The following is a 20,349-nucleotide window of genomic DNA, read 5'->3' on the forward strand; positions in this document are numbered from 1 at the left end:
TTCTAAACTCAAAACGCAGAAGTCGTGACTACATTCCAGAGTCAAAACGCAGAGTTCGTGGATTCAAAACACAGAGTCCATGCAGAGCCCAACTCTGTGTCTCAGGTCCAAAACGTAGAGTTCATCTCTGTGTTCCAACTCTGCGTCTCAGGTCCAAAACGCAGAGTTCATCTCTGTGTTCCAACTTTGCGTCTCAGGTCCAAAATGCAGAGTTCATCTCTGTGTTCCAACTTTGCATCTCAGATGCCAAAACGCAGAGTTCATCTCTGCATCTTAGATGCCAAAACACAGAATTCATCTCTGCGTCCCAACTCTACGTTTCAGATTTACAACGCAGCGTGACCTGTGCGTTCAGCCACCAAAATAGGCCCAACTCTGCGTTTTTAGTCTAAAAACGTAGAGTTCGGGCACTGAACGCTATTTTTTAGCATTTGACTCGTTCAAAGCACGAATTGAACGGTTTCAAAACCATTTCCCCACGATTTGGGGAGCTGTTTAAGGGGGCGGTTATACCCCATTCAGCCCCACTTAGGAGTAAATTAAGGAGGCAGTTGCATACCTTAATCTCCTATAAATAGGGGTAAACTCAACCAAGTTAAGGGCTGGCTTTTTGGACCTGAGAATTGGCAGCAAAGAAGAGATCTTCGGCTGACCTTTTGGGCGAATTACTGGAGCTTCTTGCAGCAAAAAAGTTTCTTGAAGCCTTCGGCCTTAGCTTGTCAAATCGATATTTGGTTAAATCAACTCTTTCATAGAGTTTCAAACTCGTTCAGAGTTATCAACTCATCAAAAGTTCTAAAACTTGCTTTGCAAGTTCTCCACAACGTCAAATCGTGAGGAGAAAATTATGTTCCAGTGAAACAAGACGTTCGGATCGTCAACAGAGAGCAAACTCGATGCGAGCATTCGAGGGAGGCACTCCATTGCCACCGTGAAGAACCCAAAATTAAACAAAGGGGAGAATCCAGATAATTCTCCTCTCTTTTGTAATCAGGAAACCCAATTGTAACTGAGATTAAAGGAATACAAATCAATTTTCCTTTATTTTTTTTACTACAAATTTTTCCACAAATAAAAGATGACGACTTTGCTGGGGACTAGTTTCTCTGATAAAGAAGTGGTGGCGCAATCCGACGTCAAGCTCGCTGGAACAACGGTCGAGACTCTCGTCGTGAAGTTTGATCAAGCCAAGTACGAGGAGGCCCTCTCCTTTGGATCCCTTAGCCCCAAGGCTATGCGTAAGATCCATAAGGTTTCTAAGGAGACTAAAGCTCCAGTTGTGGCCGACTCATCTACAGACTATCTCCCCTGGAGATTGCACTGTTCATACAGTCCCCTCTCTAAAGGAGAAGACTTAGCTTCAGCACAATTCCAAAAAAGCTGACCCTCCAATCAACGCGAGCTCCGTGTTTGTGAGCCTCAACACAAGCTCTGCATAAGCCAAGCTAAACGCAGCCCTCAAGGGTGTGTTTCCCAAATAGAACGTAACCCCCAGAGGCACGTTCCAACATCAAAACGCAGACCTTAAAACTGCGTTGATCTAGCAGAACGCAACTCTCAGGAGTGCGTCCCAGAACCAAAACGCAACTCTCAGGAGTGTGTTTAAGATCCAAAACGTGGACTTACGAACTGCGTTAACCGACAAAAACGCAACCGACAAAGGTGCGTTTCATCAAAAAATGCCGACTTCGGTCTAGCGTTAGTAAAACAGAACACGACCCTCGTGTTTCTTCTTCAGAACACGATGTGATTCGTCGTGTTCAAAAAGATCAATGTGGATTCAAGATCCATGTTCACCAGGAGTCAATCCTGTCCAATCATAGACTGAGGGTTTCAATTCAAACCTCACGATCAGTGAGTAATTCTCGAGTCTTTACAACAGACTTGAGAGAGTTCATATCGAGAGAAAGACCGATGCAACAAGTCATTTGTTCATTCCAATATGAACGACTGATTCCTATGGTCCTCTCGGGATGTCAATGCTGCTCATATGCGGCCAAACTGTTGGTGTTCGACCAATTTACGAACGTTGTTTTGCCCAACCAACGACGACGTTCTCACAGGAAGAAGTCTCCAGAGACCGAATATCCTAAGGTCACTATCAATGTGATCGGCAGAGGGAAAGCCTCGGGTCCTAGTTCCAATGATTCTAAGACAAGTCGTTCACCGACCGTCAGAGAAATCACTAACGAGTTTGAAGGAGTCTACCAACGCACTCGGACGCGAACAAGAGCCATTCCCTCTATTAACTATCGGAGGTTAGCCAGAGGAACCAATTCTGATGATGAACACTCAGCCATTACAGAGTCCCAATCATCAAGCTTTTTTGTTGAACATGAGAGCTCCGCTTATATGACGAGAAACCATGAAGATCTCGCGAAGAGACTTGACGAACAGGAGGCCATGCTCAAATCTCAGCAGGAGGCCATCAATGAACTCATGGACTTGTTGACTCAAATCGTCGCAGACAAGGCCAAATCTCAGAAGACATATTCGCCACCCAGGCAAGAATATTCCCGGAGAGGAAAAACGTCTTCATCCCGACCTCACACAAGCAAAGGGAAGGAAAAAGTGGTTGATGGTGTTGCTTCTGATCAAGGAGCCCACAACCTGAAATCTTCCTCTGATGAAGCAAGAGAGACGGAGAACGAGCAAAATCTTTAGTCTGCCAAAATGTAAGAATTGGAAGCCCGCCTCAATGCCATGGCTAACAGAAGTGAGCTCCAAGACGAGGGAGTTGTCAAATCCTATCCTGCCGAATGGGATGCAGCCCCTTATCCTTCAAAGTTCGAAGTCCCAACGCTATAAACTTTTGACGGCACGGGATCATCGAATCAACATATCTATCATTTCAAGTCACAGACTGGGAATGTGATATCAAACGACGTCATACTAGTTCGATTGTTCATTGGCACCCTCAAGGGAGTTGCTTTTGAATGGTTCAGGAAACTGCCTGCGGGATGTATTAAAAAATGGGCAGATCTAGAAAGACTCTTCCCATCAAGATTCTTTGAAGAGGATACAGAAGTCTCCATCCATACCCTTCTCGCCACTAAGCAGAAGAAGAGAGAGTTCGTCAAAGCCTTCGTCAAGAGGTTCTGAAGCATGGTTCTCCGATGTTCGTCAAGTATGACATAGTCTACCTTAGTGGAGACCTATCGACACAACTTGCAGACCGACCTTCTAGCACAAATGAGGGTTACAGAATGCTGTTCCTGGAGACAACTAATCTCTCAAGGCGAACAGGCTTAAAAAATTATTGCCAGGATCAAAGCTAAAGAACAAAGTAGGCAGGATCAACCTGAGCAATCGGACCAAACCCGATCTTCTCGGTCAGATGGGGAAGATACTACGGCCACTGAAACCAATCCTCTTCAGTAGGATGGTGGGTCCAACAACTATCATGTTAATAATTACCTCTGATAGTCAAACTCGTTAGATAGCAGCCCACTAGGCGATGTGTCATGTCTATCTTTTTTTCCCCCTTGCACTTGTTTAAGACTAGGGGTTGATTTATTTTTAGTTCATTGGATTATGAATAATAAATTTCTGAGTTGTCACGTTCAATAAAATACCTCTGTCAACCACGAAATCCGCCAAAACTATCAAGTTAACAATACACCTCTGATAGTCCATCAACTTGTCAATCTTCTTCAATAGGATGGTAGGTCCACAAAATTATCACGTTAATGATTATCTCTGATAGTCCATCAACTTGCCAATCTTTTTCAATAGGATGGCAGGTCTACAAAACTATCACGTTAATGATTACCTCTGATAGTCCATCAACTTGACATTCTTCTTCAATAAGATGGCGGGTTCACCAAAACTATCACGTTAACAGTTACCTCTGATAGTCAAACTTATCAGATAATGGCCTACCAAGTGATGTGCCTCTATTCCGATTTCATGGATAGTGCTCCACTAGGCGATGTGCCTTGTCTACCTCTTTTTATTCCCCTGCTAAGTTTTAATCAAGACTAGGAGTTGGTTACTTGGAATCTATTGGATTAAGAGTAACAAATCTTTCACATCGTCGAGTTAACATTACACTTCTGATGATCATCACCCCCACAGAGTATGAATGCAGCTTGCATCACTCCTAATTTGTCACGTTAATAATACACCTCTGACAATCATGAATGCAGCTTGCATCACTCCTAATTTGTCACGTTAATAATACACCTCTGACAATCAACTTATCAATCATTGTCAATACTCCTAATTTGTCACGTTAATAATACACCTCTGACAATCAACTTATCAATCATTGTCAATAGGATGATAAGTCCTCAAAATTGCCCAAATCGTAATCTTTCCCAGCAAGATACTAAGTCTTCAAAATCTTGTTCAAATCACATGTATTAGAATTCATCGCTTCTGGTGATAAACTCACTTAGCAATTCTCCCCAGCGAGACGTTAATTCCTAAAATCTTGTGCAAGTCACAAGTACACAAATTCCTATCACGTTAACACCACACATCTGACAAATTAACTTATCAATCCTCGTCAATAGGATGATAAGTCCTCAAAATTGCCCCGATCGTAATATTCTTCCTGTCACGTTAATATCATACCTCTGACAAATTCACTTATCGATCCTCTTCAATAGGATGATAAATCCACAAAGTTACTTCAATCGCAACACAAATCTTGTCACGTTAATACTAAACCTCTGACAATTAACTTATCGTCTCTCTTTAATAGGATGATAAGTCCACAAAGTTACCCCGATCGTAACAAATTTCTGTCATGTTAACACCAAACCTCTGACAATCAACTTATCGACCCTATTCAATAGAGCGATAGGTCCATAAAATACTGTTAGGTTAACATCACACTTCTAACAGTCAAACCCCCGATGAACTTGTTAATCCATTTTCAATAAGGATAGCAAGTTTTTATTATAAAATCCCCAGCGGATTAAAGATTTTCTGGAATTATCCTAGTGATAGTGAAGAAAATTTCTGAATTTCACTCTAAGTGAAAATTCATGCCAAGTTAATACTACCCCTCTGGCACTATAACACAGGAAGAAATAGTGACAAAGCCTACGTATTTAACATCGTAGCACCAAAATCCATGTTTTTCACGCATGGGGGACTTTATCTCGATCCCTAATTAGAGATAAGTCTACGCCTAACACGCGTCGCCGGTTAGTCTTTTTCCGTGAAAATGACAAAGTCTATGTATTCAAAATCATAGCATCAAGTCTAAGAGGGTTTATTCTCTTAGCACAACGTTATATGTGAAACGGATTCAAATAATTCACATGCTAGCCCGAATCAAACGGTAGTCGGTAAAGGCTTATCAAATCCGTTGATGGCTGAGGGTTTGTTAAAAATCCTATAAATGTTTGCGGGCCCATCGCTGAATGGAGGTGAGCCGTGACGTGACATTTGATAGCTTCTGCTCATGAGTAGCTTGTACCGTCACTACAGTTTCTATTTGAAGCTCATCATCACACAAGTCCTGCATGGAAAACCCCTTCAACCAAGATGCCTTACAGTTTCTATTTGAAGCTCATCATCACACAAGTCCTGCATGGAAAACCCCTTCAACCAAGATGCCTTCGAAGCGGGTGCAAAGAACAACTCCTTATGACCTTCAACCAAGATGCCTTCGAAGCGGGTGCAAAGAACAACTCCTTATGATAAGGAATCAATAGCTCCAAGATCAGAGTTGAGATCCAAAGTATTCCGAAAATTCGTCTCAGTCAACCACGAACTTTTGAAAACTTTGGAGGGGGTTCTGTAGGCTGTCTAAAAATCACTACAGATAGCTTATCCCCATTAAACACCGATGATGGAAGTTACAATTTGACTGTTTCCAGAATGCTATAATTTGAAGACTTTCACGTAGATCGATAAAGGTTACAATCTGACGACCTTCGTAACAACTGATGAAAGCTCTAATCAATAGCCTTCACAATCAACATCGGGAGTTACAATCTGACTCTCATATTTTTAAGGAGCCAAGACGAATGTTACAAGGTGACGATCTTTGCAACGCTCTAGCAAAAGAGACTACAAATTGACGGTCTCTTCATATTAAAAAGCAGACATCTCTCAAACCGAAAGGAATTTGGCAAAACTGGTGGAGCAAACCGAACCCTATGGGGTAAGTTTGGTCGGCTTCGTCTCGTCGAGATAGCCGATTTTTATATATAATTTGTCCCATTCCGACTTACGGTTTAAAAGTTATGATCTGTTCTTCGTAGCAAGTTATGTTCTGAAGTCCGTCTGTGAGACTGCACTTCGCCTGAACATTGGACTTAGCCTGAAGCTCAACGAGCCCGCCTGAGGCTCACCTCTGTATCCAAGACTCAAAACGCAGAGGTCATGCCCGCGTTTTAAACTCAAAACGCAGAGGTCGTGACCGCATTTGAGATTCAAAACGCAGAGGTCATGCCCGCGTTCTAAACTCAAAACACAGAAGTCGTGACTATATTCCAAAGTCAAAACGCAGAGTTCGTGGAATCAAAACGCAGAGTCTGTACAGAGCCCAACTATGCATCTCAGGTCCAAAACGCAGAGTTCATCTCTGTGTTCCAACTCTGTGTCTCAGGTCCAAAACGCAGAGTTCATCTCTGTGTTCCAACTTTGCGTCTCAGGTCCAAAATGCAGAGTTCATCTCTGTGTTCCAACTTTGCATCTCAGATGCCAAAACGCAGAGTTCATCTCTGCGTCTTAGATGCCAAAACACAGAATTCATCTCTGCGTCCCAACTCTACGTTTCAGATTTATAACGCAGCGTGACCTGTGCGTTCAGCCACCAAAACAAGCCCAACTCTGCGTTTTTAGTCTAAAAACGCAGAGTTCGGGCACTGAATGCTATTTTTCAGCATTTGACTCGTTGAAAGCACGAATTGAACAGTTTCAAAACCATTTCCGCACGATTTGGGGAGCTGTTTAAGGGGGCGGGTATACCCCATTCTGCCCCACTTAGGAGCAAATTAAGGAGGCGGTTACATACCTTAATCTCCTATAAATAGGGGTAAACTCAACCGAGTTAAGGGCTGACTTTTTGGACCTGAGAATTGGCAGCAAAGAAGAGATATTCGGCTGACCTTTTGGGCGAATTACTGGAGCTTCCTACAGCGAAAAAGTTCCTTGAAGCCTTCGGCCTTGGCTTGTCAAACCGATTTTCGGTTAAATCAACTCTTTCATAGAGTTTCAAACTCGTTCAGAGTTATCAACTCATTAAGAGTTCTAAAACTTGCTTTGCAAGTTCTCCACAACGTCAAATCGTGAGGAGAAAATCACATTCCAGTGAAACAAGACGTTCGGATCGTCAACGGAGAGCAAACTCGACGCGAGCATTCGAGGGAGGCACTCCATTGCTACCGTGAAGAACCCAGAATTAAACAAAGGGGAGAATCCAGATCATTCTCCTCTTATTTGTAATCAGGAAACCCAATTGTAAGTGAGATTAAAGGAATACAAATCAATTTTCCTTCATTTCTTTTACTGCAAATTTTTCCACAAACAGTCTTCTACTCAAGCAAGCCTTATCCTAAGAAACAAGTGGAATTTTGTGAATTTGTTCTATTTTGTCCCATAGGAAATTTTTGCACATTTCATCAATTTCTACAGAACTTTAACAGGCAAAACATAATTTGAAGTCCAATATATTTGAATGCTAAGTATAGCACTCTCGATAACCTGTAATCTGCTTGCAAAAGAAAGAATCTTGTTTTTCAGACATGCCTAGAACTGGCCTGATATTTTGTTTAAAAGGGGAGAACAATCAGTGTATGATAAACGTTTGCATATCAAAGGGACTCCCATGTAGTTGATAGGTAAGGCACCCTCAGTGAAATTCAGGAAATTATTAACCAGACCTTTGTTATTGTCATCAACACCATTGTAAAAAATTTTGTATTTTACTGGATTTGCTGCCAGACCTGATACATCACTAAATTCCTTGAAGCAATTGCAGAGCAACTTAACAAAATGTAGGTCACCCTTTGATGAGAGGAGGAGATCATCAGCAAAAATTAGATGTGTTATTTTTAGATCACCACATCTAGGATGAAACTTAAAGATCTATTCTCTTTGAGCATATCTAATTTCCTGGACAGGAACTCTATACCCAATGTAAACAAATAAGGTGAGATGGGATCACCTTGTCTCAAACCTCTTTCTCCTTTGAAGTATCCATGAAGAGTGTTATTTAAAGAAATAGAGTACTTGACAGAAGAAATGCAAATCATAATCCAATTTGTAAATTTTTTAGTGAACCCAAGACCTGTAAGCATTTCTTTAAGAAAATCCCAATTTATAGTATCAAAAACCTTCTTGATATCAATACTCATCATAATCCTAGGAGAATTGTGTTTTCTGCTATAGTTCCTCACAGTCTCACGAGCCAGCAAAATGTTACTTGATATTTGCCTTCCCTTAGCAAAGGCACTTTGAGCCTTATTTATCAAAAAAACCCATAACATGTTTAATCCTGTTATCTAGTATTTTTGAAATGATCTTATATAGGTAATTACAGCAAACTATGAGTCTAAAATCAGAAGGGGTCTTAGGACATTTCACTTTTGGAATTAAGGATATGGATGTAGAATTAATCATACCAAGGAGTTTCCCAATTCTAAAAAACTCAAGAATGGCCAGAGATATCTCATCTCCTATGATACTCCATGCAGACTTATAAAAGGATATGCTAAATCCATCAGGCCCTGGAGCTTTAATATCATCCATGGAGAAAACTGCATTTTTAATTTCATCCTTGGTCACAGTAGTAGATAGAACACTTGCTTGTGCTTCATTTAAACATGGCCCTTTACTAATGACATTATTGTCAGTCTTTGAAGTAGTTGTTTTTGACCTCATAAGACTCTTATAAAAGGCAATAATTTCTTGAATGATGCCCTCACCATCAGTAATTTTATCACCTGCATTATTGTAGAGCACATTTACTCTATTAATATGCTGCTTAATCTTTATTGAAGTATGAAAGTGCCTTGTACATCTGTCACCCTGCACAATCCATTGAATCCTTGATTTTTATTGGTAGAAGGACATTTCACACTCCAACAACCTATTGAAAGTAGTTATGCAATTGTTTTCCTGTGTAATCAGAACTGGATTGAGAGGATCAGCTTGCAAGTTGCTTTAAGCATTTTACAGATTAATCTTTGCCCTATTCACTTGCTCACTTATATTATGGAAATTCTTTTTGTTTAGATCCATTAGAGCAATCTTCAGAAGCTTCAGCTTGTTAGCAACAGAGAACATCACACAACCAACAATAGAGGTTTTCCAGATAGAAAAGATAGTGGGAATGTAATTTTCGTGCTTAATCCACATCTTGAAAATTTTAAAAGGTTTTTTACCTTGTACACATTCATCATAAACTGAAACCAAGGCTAAAGAATGATCTGAGCAACTAGGCTGTAAAAATTCCACATGACTGGAATTATAAAGGTTTAACCAAGCATCATTTACCCGAGTTCTATCCAACCTACTCCAAACTCTTGAGTTTGCCTCTTGCTTGTTGTTCCAAGTAAAGTAACAACCTTCAGTTTTCATGTGAGATAGATGAAAACCATCTATAAAATCCCTGAAGTCCATAGTTTCAGCTTCAGTTATCACATCACCACCCAATTTGTCATCACTTCCAGTTATAGTGTTGAAGTCACCACAAAGGATCCAAGGCTTATTCCCAGCAGATTGCTTGACTTGATTTAGTTCTTGCCAAAGATCTCTTCTATTTTCCAACTGGTTATGTCCATATTTTGAAGTTATAAGACAATCAATCCTACCATCCAAATATCTAACCAAGCAAGTGATATGTTGAGATGAGTGCCTGTCAACTTGAACTTCTAGACAATTAGGATCTTATAGAAGCAGAATTCTAGCTTTGCTAGAGTTAAAAATCATTTGAAACCCACTTCCAATTACTAGTATTCTTTTAGATACAGCTGGTAGTTTACTAGTCTTGATTTTTGTTTCAAAAAGAGACATAAAAGATATAAGATACTGCTGAATATGGAGCTTAACAAGCTGCTGCTTAGAGGACTTATTTAGCCCTCTAATATTCCAAAAGGAGAAGTTCATAGACTTGTAACATCCCCCCTATCCACAGTAGAGGGATCATCATCCATATTTTTAAGATGATCAAAAGAATTTCCCATAGCTGGATAAACTCTAAGACCAGATTTTTGCATACTGAGCCTTGACTTGATGGGTTGAGAGCTTATGAGATCACCAATATCTTTATCCTAATCATGCATAACCAGAAAAGGTTTATTTACTGAGCTAAAGCTGTTTTTCTCAGAAGTTTCTCCTTCAGTAGTATTCCTAGTAAAATGATCTGAAACGTGCGTAACATGCACATCATTTTTTTCCTGCTTTCTCCACTTATCTAATGACTTTGATTGGAATTTCTTTTACTAGACAACTTAGATACAGGAACTTGCAACCTGGAAGCATCTTCTTGCTGATTTTTAGAACCTGTCATAGCAAAAGGTTCAGAAACAACATTTTCAGGCTTCTCTTTTGGCACCCATCTTTGTGTCTTAGGATATCTTTTGCAGACGTTTGTATCATGACCCACCATCTTACAACTTTCACACCAATTAGGTTTTAGTTCATATATCACTTTTTGATTAAAAATCTTTCCATTTGGTCCATGGATAGGAATCAGATCAGGGAGGGGGGAGGGCATATGAACCTCAACCAAAACCCTTGCATATGTCAATCTCTGCTTATTTGTAGTGAGTTTATCTGCGGCTATAGGCCTACCAATATGACTAGCAATTTTACTTATGACATTTGAGCTCCACAGATTAAGTCTTAAACCAGGAAGTTGAATCCACAGGGGGTAAACATTTCCATTCATCTTATCAATATCTTCATCATTAGTCCAGACTTTCAAAAGAAGGGGCCTTAAACCAAAAAACCAAGGACCATTCATAAGAATATCCTCTATTTTCTCTTTGTTTTGAAATTTGAACAAAAACAAACCTGGCTTAAGTAAACACAAATCAGGAACAGACCAGTGAGCCCAAACTTTTTGAATGTAATTTTCCATAGCTTTGAATTTAACATTCAGGCCTAAAACTTGACCAAATGAAGAAAATTACCAATTTGAGTTGTCCTCATTCCATTCTTCTTCATTAAAAGTCACAAAACCTTTATCTTATGGATTAACAAAGTTCAGATTCATACCACTACCAACTTTCCTATTGTCGGCAAATAAGCTAGCCCAACTTTTCTTGATTTTTTCCTCAGGTTCCACTGGAATTTCCTTAGGAGGATCCAAAGATGAATTTATTGGAGAATTAAGAGCTTTAGCAGCAACAGAGCTATCAACTGGATTTTCTTTAGATTTCGATGAATAAGTAACATCATCAAGAACTGAAATCACATTCTCCAAACTATTTTGTGATTTAGCATCAAAGGATCTAATAGAATATAAGATTTGATGACGTCGAGAAGATTCAGCATCAAAATCTACTTCATCGGTCTAAGAAATCTTACCAGATCCGCAAGCATCAGGATGAGAACCAGGATATTCCTTGAAAACAGATCCGCAAGCATCAGGATGAGAACAGGAGATTCCTTGAGATGGCGAGAATGAACTCCGATGATCATCTGTGACGAGATCTAATTCCGATGAGATCCAGAGGTCGGATCATTCAAGATACCCACCATTAACCTTTTTTCTTTTCACCCTTAGGCCCCGTTGACCCCATAATATCCAAGAAATCTTCATCATTCTCCAGGGGTCCAGCATCAGAATTAATAGGAAGAGGAGAATTCGATGTTGATGCACTAAATCTAATTTTTAGAATTGTTTTCCATTATTTCTCTTTTTCTTTGCCATTACAGAACCCGACGGGAGCGCACAATAGCAGGGAAGAAATTGCCTGCTAAATGACGCCTAAGAAACCGCCCCCTTGAATCGTAGACTATTTAGAACTAGAGCTAAGGTAGTGGGTCTCTTTGATTATTTGGAGGAGGTAAATAGATCCCCTTCTCTCTCTTATTCATAAAAAAAGTAGGGAAATGACACCTTGCAATTATATGGAAGCAACATCTTGTGGGTATAGCAACATCACATGGGTAAATAGATGTTTTTTTAATATTTAACATCTAAATAGGCAAAATGGCCAGATTGGTATATTTTGTAGAGCCTTGGTGACATGTTGGTATATTTTCTTTTAGTTTTGTCAGATTGGTATATTTTGTCAACTCCGACGCCAAATACACCTTAAATTTGGCCGGAGTTACTGGTCCGACTAGTGCTGACGAGATTTCTTGCATAAAATCCACTCATTAAAACCCCATCATGCTCCTAACCCCTTCCTCCTCCTCCCCCTCTCCCTCCTCCTCATCCTCTTCAACCTCCCCCTCTCCCTCATCCTCATCATCCTCTTCCTTCTCCTCCTCCTCCCCTTCAACAAACCTCGTCATCATGATCATCATCATGGCATCGAACAGATTGTGGAGAAGATAAAAGCTGAGGGAATGTAGCCTGATCTAATAATTCAATCTATGGCTTGCAAGTTTGTTCTCCCTCTATATGCTTCTCTTGACAAAGCTTCTGATGTTGAGAGGGTTTGGAAAGTATGTGAGGCTAAACCTCATCGTGGTTGTGTAGATAAGGCTGAGGAAGTATTTGAGAAAACATTAAAGTTGGGAAATAAAGTTTCATCAAAATTCTATGATGCTCTTCTGAGGATATATGCTAAAAATAAACTTCTATTTGAGGGGGAAGATTTGGTTAAGCGCATGAAAGAGAATGGATGAAGGCAAGCTGTGTTCATAAATAGGATGAAATTATATGAGTTGTTACTTGAAGCCTACTTGAATGTAAGGATTCCAGCGTATGGGTTTCGGGAAAGGATGAAGGCTGATAATATTTTCCCAAACAAGAAGCTAGCTGAACTACTAGCAGTTGTGGATGAATTTAGGAGGAGAGAGAGGGGGAGGTTGAAGAGGATGAGCTACTAGCAGTTGTGGATGAATTTAGGAGGAGGAGAGAGAGGGGGAGGTTGAAGAGGATGAGGAGGAGGAAGAGGATGATGATGATGGAGGTGAGGGGGAGGTTGAATAGGATGAGGAGGAGGGAGAGGGGAAGGGGGAGGAGATGGTTAGGAGAATGATGAGGTTTTAATGAGGAGATTTTATGCAAGAAATCCCGTCAGCACTAGTCCGAACAGTAATTCCGGCCAAATTTAAGGTGTATTTGGTGTCGGAGTCAATAAAATAAACCAATCTAATAAAACTAAAAGAAAATATACCAATATGTCACCAAGCCTCTATAAAATATACCAATCTGGTCATTTTGCCCATCTAAATATCATTACAGAAGGAAACTTCTAAAACTTTATTCAAATTAAACTATAACATTTACAATAAATTTTGTTTACCTTCGTTTATTAAGACTTTTTCACGGCATCTTCCTCATTAATGTTACAAATATCTCTCTTTCTCGATATAAGTAACCATAAACAATTATTAAATAGTATGCTCGTCTCTTATTTGATTTTGAGGAATTCAGGGTGAGGGCGAAGTGAGGAACCAAGGGCCGAGGCCCAAGGTAGAAGAGAGGAAGCGAATTGTTAGGTTTATTTTCCGGTCGCCATTTGCGACTCGTATCTTTTGATATAAGTCCATCTTTAATATTTTAATATTGGTTCAAATCATCATAATTTGAAATGAGTTCTCCAACTCTTATAATTATTTTGAAATTAATCTCCTTGATTAGAATTTGTTTGATTGGGATAAAATAATACTTATCTTAACTAATTGAGAGACTTTCAAATCACTTCCAAGATTTGAGGGATTAATTTCATAATATAAAGATTTGGATGATTACTTTCAAAAGCACTTAAAAGATTTGAAGGACTAATTTCAAAATATGAAAATTGAGAGCCTGACCTTTAAACTTGAAAGATTTGGAGGACTAATATTATATTGAGGAATGATAAGAACTAAGTTGGAGAAAGTTGATGTATCTCATACATTCTACTATTTATAACTTATTATTAACAAATTATCCCAATTTAAATATTCTTATTACTATTTCAAGGTATGACCATTGCCCCCTTGGCTAGGGCTGTCCATCCGGGATGGCCCGGGCCCGAACCCGGGCCAGAGCGGGCTGGGCTCCCGGCCGACCCGGTTTTTTTTTGTTTTTTTATTTTTTAAAATTTTTTAAAAATTTTAAAAATCCCTATAAATCATAAAATATACATAAAATTATAAAAAATGACATAATTTTTTTTAATAACTTGAAATGACATAAATTATAAGTACAAAAAATTATAAAAATAAAAAATAATAAAAATAACTTCTTTATTAATAATCAGTAAATCCTTTATAAGTATAAATTTATTTCGGAATTCGTCGCATCACAATAGATGAGTACATCTCAACTAGGTTGGCACCTACTCACCTATATCACTATCATTTGTAACTTTTTCTGATATAATTCATTATAAATTTAAAGCTAAGAAATAAAAATTATAATTTGATGAATATTATCTAATCTTTATACCTATCTGTTAGTCCCAACTCTTCAAATTTATCTTCAGTTATAGCCATCCGATCGATGCCTTGCGTTCGCTTCTCGTACCTCCACCAATATTGTAAACACATCACCGCTTGTACAGTATATGGATCTAAGCATGTCCTGTGGTCGTCGATCAAACGTCCTGCTATGCTGAAGGCGGATTCTGAAGCTACCGTCGAAACCTACACTATTAGTAATTCACGAACCATGGTGGAAAATATAGGATATGCAACTGATCCATATACTTTCCATCATTGTAAAATATCTAAAACATTTCCTTGATATTTAACTAAGGAAGCAGATAAATATTCATCTATTTCAGAAACCTCTAATGCTGATCCAAGTCCAGATCCACCGGTTAGTTCATCTACCATTACATACCTATCAAAACTTACACTTTTACCTCGGTTTGTGCTCGAAGGCGTCGAAACTGTAGACTGTTGTGCAGCTACACAATGTCTAGCTGCATACTCATCATATAATGTTTAAAAATAATTTCTAATAGCTAAATGATGAGAAGTAGCAGTAAGGGTGGATCCATCATCTAGGTCTATAATCTGTCCATCATATAATGATTGTAACAAATTTCAAAGGTCAATATCCTTCAAATATGGATTAATAAAAACCGCCAAACCAAAAATATGAGGAATATGCCTAAAATACTTATTAAATTTACTTTCCATTTGAAAAATTATAGATCCAAAAGTATCATCCGTACGATATTTAAAAAAAACTTTTGAATATTTAAAATTTGTAAAGCAGCTAAAGTAATTGTTGGATAGCAACAACCAAATAATAACATTGTAGCATCATAAAAGACTTGTAACATCTCATTTAAATTACATATATTTATCCATTCATCTTCAGATATTCCATAACTACTACCAGAGCTAGAACTAGAAGCATAAAAATTTATAAAATTATTTATATTTTCTTTATATTCTATTGCTACACTTAACATTGCATTGGTGGAATTCCACTTATGGTCAACATCTTTTGGAATTAGTCTGGGCCCATAATTTTTTCTTTTACAACATTATTTTCATCTTTTAATTCTAATTTCATAAGCATTATGCATATTAGCAATTGTTCTAATATTTTCTATCATGGGTTTAATTTTAGAAAATGTACTTTGAATAATTAAATTTTAAATATGACAAATACATCTAATATGAAAAAGTTCACCATGACATGGCAATGACAGAGTTGTTTTGATAAAATCAACAACTATATTGTTATTACTTGCATTATCAAGTGAAAGAGAAAATATTATTTGATCAATTTCTAGTTTCATAAGTTCTTTAATTGTTAAATTTGCAATATTAATAGTACGTGACTCTTCAATTGCAATAAAAGAAACAACTCTTTTAAACATTTGCTAATTTTCATCAATCCAGTGTGCTGTGATACATAAATACTCAGTTTGCATTCTAGATGTCCAAATATCAGAAGCTAAAGAAAATTTACAGTTTAGATTTTTAAAATAAGAAATTACTTTTCCTTTTTCCTCCTGATAATATTTTAGAATATCAGGTTGACAGGTTTGATGAGAAAATTTTATAAATGCGGGATAAAAACCATCTCTAAACATATCTTCAAATTCATCATCTTCTACTAATTTAAAAGGAAGATTTTTAAGAACGATAAACTTGATTACGCATTTTCTAGCTCGAGCATCGTCATAATTCCAACTACCGAGACTACCAGAAGAGGAGGATTAAGAAATCATTAATTGTCGAATATCACCTTAAAGATTCTAGACTTTGTTGTGTTTTTCTATATGGCATTTGAGGTGGTTGGTGCTGCTCTTATGATGAGCGTGGAAAGTCTGGCCGCACAAAGCACATTTAGCCTTCTGGGTGATGATCCTACCGTGTTCATCCTTGGTGACGTCTATCTTCTTAAAAAAATTTCACACATCGGATCTCGGCCTTTTAGGAGCTCTTGGTGCAGATCTCGGCCTTTTAGGACTCATTTCTTGATCGGTAGGAGATAGGTGTTGCTCTTCATAATCAGATCCAGAAGTTATTTGATAGAAGTATTAGAAAATATAAGAGATTTTAAGAGAGTATAAGAGAGTATAAGATTGTATAAGAGAGTATTAGAGAGAAGTAGATGAGTTTTGGTATGAGGAGAAGAAGTGAAAATCTCTCTTTATTTATAGAGGTAGCCTCCTAGGCAAATGACCAAAAAACCCTCATATTCTAGTCGTTTTTGATCGTTTTTAAGGGCAAAACAGTCGAAACCCATATATGGCCGTTATGACCGAGCCGGCCCGGCCAAAACTGTCATTTTTGACCGGGCCGGTCAGGGTTGGCCTGGCATTTCCCAGCAATGGTCGCCTCTGGTACTGTTGTTGCCGGGCCTAGACCGCGCGGCCGGTTTTGGTGCCCCGGCCGGCACTGTTCCGGGCAGGGCCCGGGGCCGGACCGGGCGCGTTTTCACGGGCCTGGACCCGGGCCCGGGTGTCCGGGCAAAACCCGGGTCGGGCCCGGGCAAAACCCGGGTCAGGCCCGAGCCGTGGGCTTTTTGGACAGCCCTACCCTTTGCCCTAATGTGACTTCACCACCGAATATCTTTTCCTCTTTTATTTGGCTGAACCAAACAAGACAAATAGAAAATATTCAGAAACAACACTTTTTAAATGGGTGTATCAGTATCTTACCGAGAGGTTTCATTGTTTTTTGTTGAACCCCAAAAGTGAAAAATCTTTAAATGTTTTAGTTGAATAAGATAAGTTCAAGGGGGTTATGTGCAAAATGAAAAACCCTTAGGTGCTTAATGAGTACCAGAGTAGCATATACCACACCAATAGGAATAACATACGTGGCACAAAGGACATGAAAAAAAGAGAAAATGGTGGTATGAAATAATATTTCTTATGCTACAAGACATGTTCCTATTAGTATGATATATGCCACATCGTGCTCGCGGAGCAACTAAGAATTTCTTGTGCAAAGTCCCTCCAAATTCGGAGGAGTTGGTGAAATTATCAATGGGGAAGTTATCCACAAAACTCTCGGAGTCAAGAAGCGTTATTTGAAATCTTTGCTATAAGCAAACCCTGATTGTACTTGTGCTTCTTAGAAATTTGGCTCTTCTAATTAATAACTCATTGTCTGCGTCATATTGTTTTTTATTTCTCTCTCATTCCAAACCTCGCGCTTCCCAACCTTCCGGCTTCTAACAAGACTTAGCATTTTCCTCGCGTTATTAATGAAACTGATAACTCATAATGCATAATCTCTACTGTTTATTCCTCTTCTGAATTAATCACCTCCATCGTTTAATAGATCTATTAACTATTATCAATCAAATACGAGTTTAGACTATTCATAGGCAAGTCATCAGGATGGTAAAATTTCTTTTCTTGATTTTTGGTGAGTCATATTGTTTTTCTTTGATTCCATTGTTCACAAATGAAAAAGGGCTTTATTTTAAATTGTTTTTTATTTGGAAAATCTTAAGATGAAAACTTCTGAAACTTTTAAATTCCATTTGGGTTTTTACAGATATTTTGATTTGGTTTTTTAAAGTTAATTTCATTCAATTGCGGGTAGACTACTTACAACTCCGTAGTTGCAGGTAAACCCTGCGTATAATCGCCTGAGTGCAGAGAGGCCACATGTTTTTTTTTGAAAGAAAAACAAGGGATATACCCTGTTCAATTAAAGATAAAAGTATATAATACAAAAGATTGGATACGAAATGTATCCAAACAAAAAACAAAGATGTTAGATAACAGTAGGCTTAGTTCCATGTGACTAGGGATGTATAACCTTCTTCTTCCAAGGATCCATGAAGGTGAAGAGAGGGCCTTGCCGTCATTCACCGTTGACATAGATACAAGAAAGAACCAAAGCCAGCCATACATATAGTTAAATAAAACTAAAATACTGATACCTGACATTCTACAGAAAGTTTAAATATATACAAGTCAAAATATACAAAAATAACCCTCCCAAAAAGCTATATTAGCAGACTTTCCAAGCATATCATGCACTGCTATGATGAAGTGGGTTGCTATCCAGCATGTCCGCAACTTGATGAGCTATTTTTCCAGTTTTGGTACCTGACCAGTCATATAAACAGAATATTGCTTTGTTAATGATGGAGTGATGATTGAAGTTAGCTTGCTCAAATAGATATTTGTTCCGTGCAATCCAAATATTCCAACAAACTGAAGAAAAAATTGATCTCCATAGGTGTCCTGTGATGCTTTTAAAAGTCTCCAGGATGTGAATAAAATCTCCAAGAGAAGAAGGCCATTGGAAAACAGGAGATGTATTTCTGAAATGATCCCAGACTTGTTTCGTAAAAGAGCAAGAAAAGAAGAGATGATCCCTAGTTTCCAAGTGAACTGAACAGAATGGACACAAAGAATCATTTTGCCAACCTTTTAGAAGAAGGTTCTCCTTAGTGTTTAGTCTATCAAAACACAAAAGCCATGAAAAAACTTTTACCTTGCTAGGCAGGACTTGATTCCAAGATAAAGAATAGAAAGATGATTTAATACCTCGTGAGATAAGAAATTTGTAGAAAGAGTTGACTGAGAAAATTCCATTTATTGTAAGGGACCACTTAGGTTGATCAGGATGATTGTGAAGTGTGTGATTCCTTAACAAAGCAGTAAGCTCATCTTTGTCATATTTAGAGTTTTGAGATATATATACACCTTCTCAACAAAGGTTTCCATTGCCAATGATTGTTCATATAGCAGCCCTGACTTTTTACAGATGAGTTGGAGGAATAGGAGAGATTATGTAAGAAAGGAAAGAGGCTAGCTAATGAATTACTGCCTGTCCATTTATCCTCCCAGAAACGAATGTTATCCCCAGAACCAAGAGACCAAATAATATGGTGAAAGAATTCCTCTTTGACAGACATAACATCGTTCCAGAATGCTGAGTTTAGAGGATTCGATCTAAAGGACTGAAGAATGGTGAGTTTAGAGAGGCCACATGTTGTTTTATTGTTGTAAACAGTGACCGATCTTGAAATATTTTATTATCTTTATTATGGATTAAGCATAAGTATGACAATATTAACTTTTGAGTGAAAGCAAACACCGTCTATCAGGACCATAGTATCGCATTGTAGTGGACACAACTACACTATAATATTAAGTTTTGTGCATGGACATGAAAACAAAGACTGAGTTAACCCTAAATTAAACTATAAAATAAAGGGTTGCCACACTCATATTCTTATGCATGTCCTTTTTTCTTTCTTTTTTTTAATCGGATATACAGGTCCCTTAAGGTGTTGTTTGGTTGGCTGAGAAACTAAGAAAAAGAAATCGAAACGCTCGACACATGCATCCATGTGAAGTTGTTTGATTTTCTTTTCTTGTGTTTGATTAAGAGAGGAAAAAAAAGAGATGTTGTGCGTGTGAGACCAACCTACTAGTAAGAAAATATTATCATCATGAGTCTCAAATTTAATGAAACCCATTTCCTCCTAAAAAATCATGAAATGTGTTTGAAAACATGAAAATAAGTCTCACAATCTTCTTAAGTTTCTAGGAAATGGACCAAACAGACCCTAAAAGATTACCTATTTTGTATAGTATTATAAGTTAAAAGTTGATTTAAATAATTGAATTCTGATTTGGGCTAGGATCTGACCCTGCATAAAAACGTTTGTTAAGGTCGGATCGCGAGTTCCTGTATCGAGTTCTGGAAGAGGTGATTAAGGCGGGGGCCACCACAGTGATAATCCCTGACACGGTGGGGTACACTGTACCCTCGGATTACCGGCAGCTTATCGTCGACATAAAATCCAACACCCGCGGCATCGAGAGCGCCATCATC

At 38.3% G+C, this 20,349-nt stretch overlaps 1 protein-coding gene across 1 annotated transcript in view; it reads left to right on the forward strand.

The window, feature by feature from the left end:
• Positions 1-20,349, forward strand: part of LOC109837598 (2-isopropylmalate synthase A-like) — a 41,594-nt gene that overhangs the window by 5,873 nt on the left and 15,372 nt on the right. Inside the window, 1 exon segment of the mRNA XM_020405912.1 lies at positions 20,187-20,347. Within this exon segment, the coding sequence (XP_020261501.1) occupies positions 20,187-20,347 (161 nt within the window).

The sequence above is a fragment of the Asparagus officinalis genome, chromosome 4 (genome assembly GCF_001876935.1).
Source record: "Asparagus officinalis chromosome 4, Aspof.V1, whole genome shotgun sequence".
NCBI lineage: Eukaryota > Viridiplantae > Streptophyta > Magnoliopsida > Asparagales > Asparagaceae > Asparagus > Asparagus officinalis.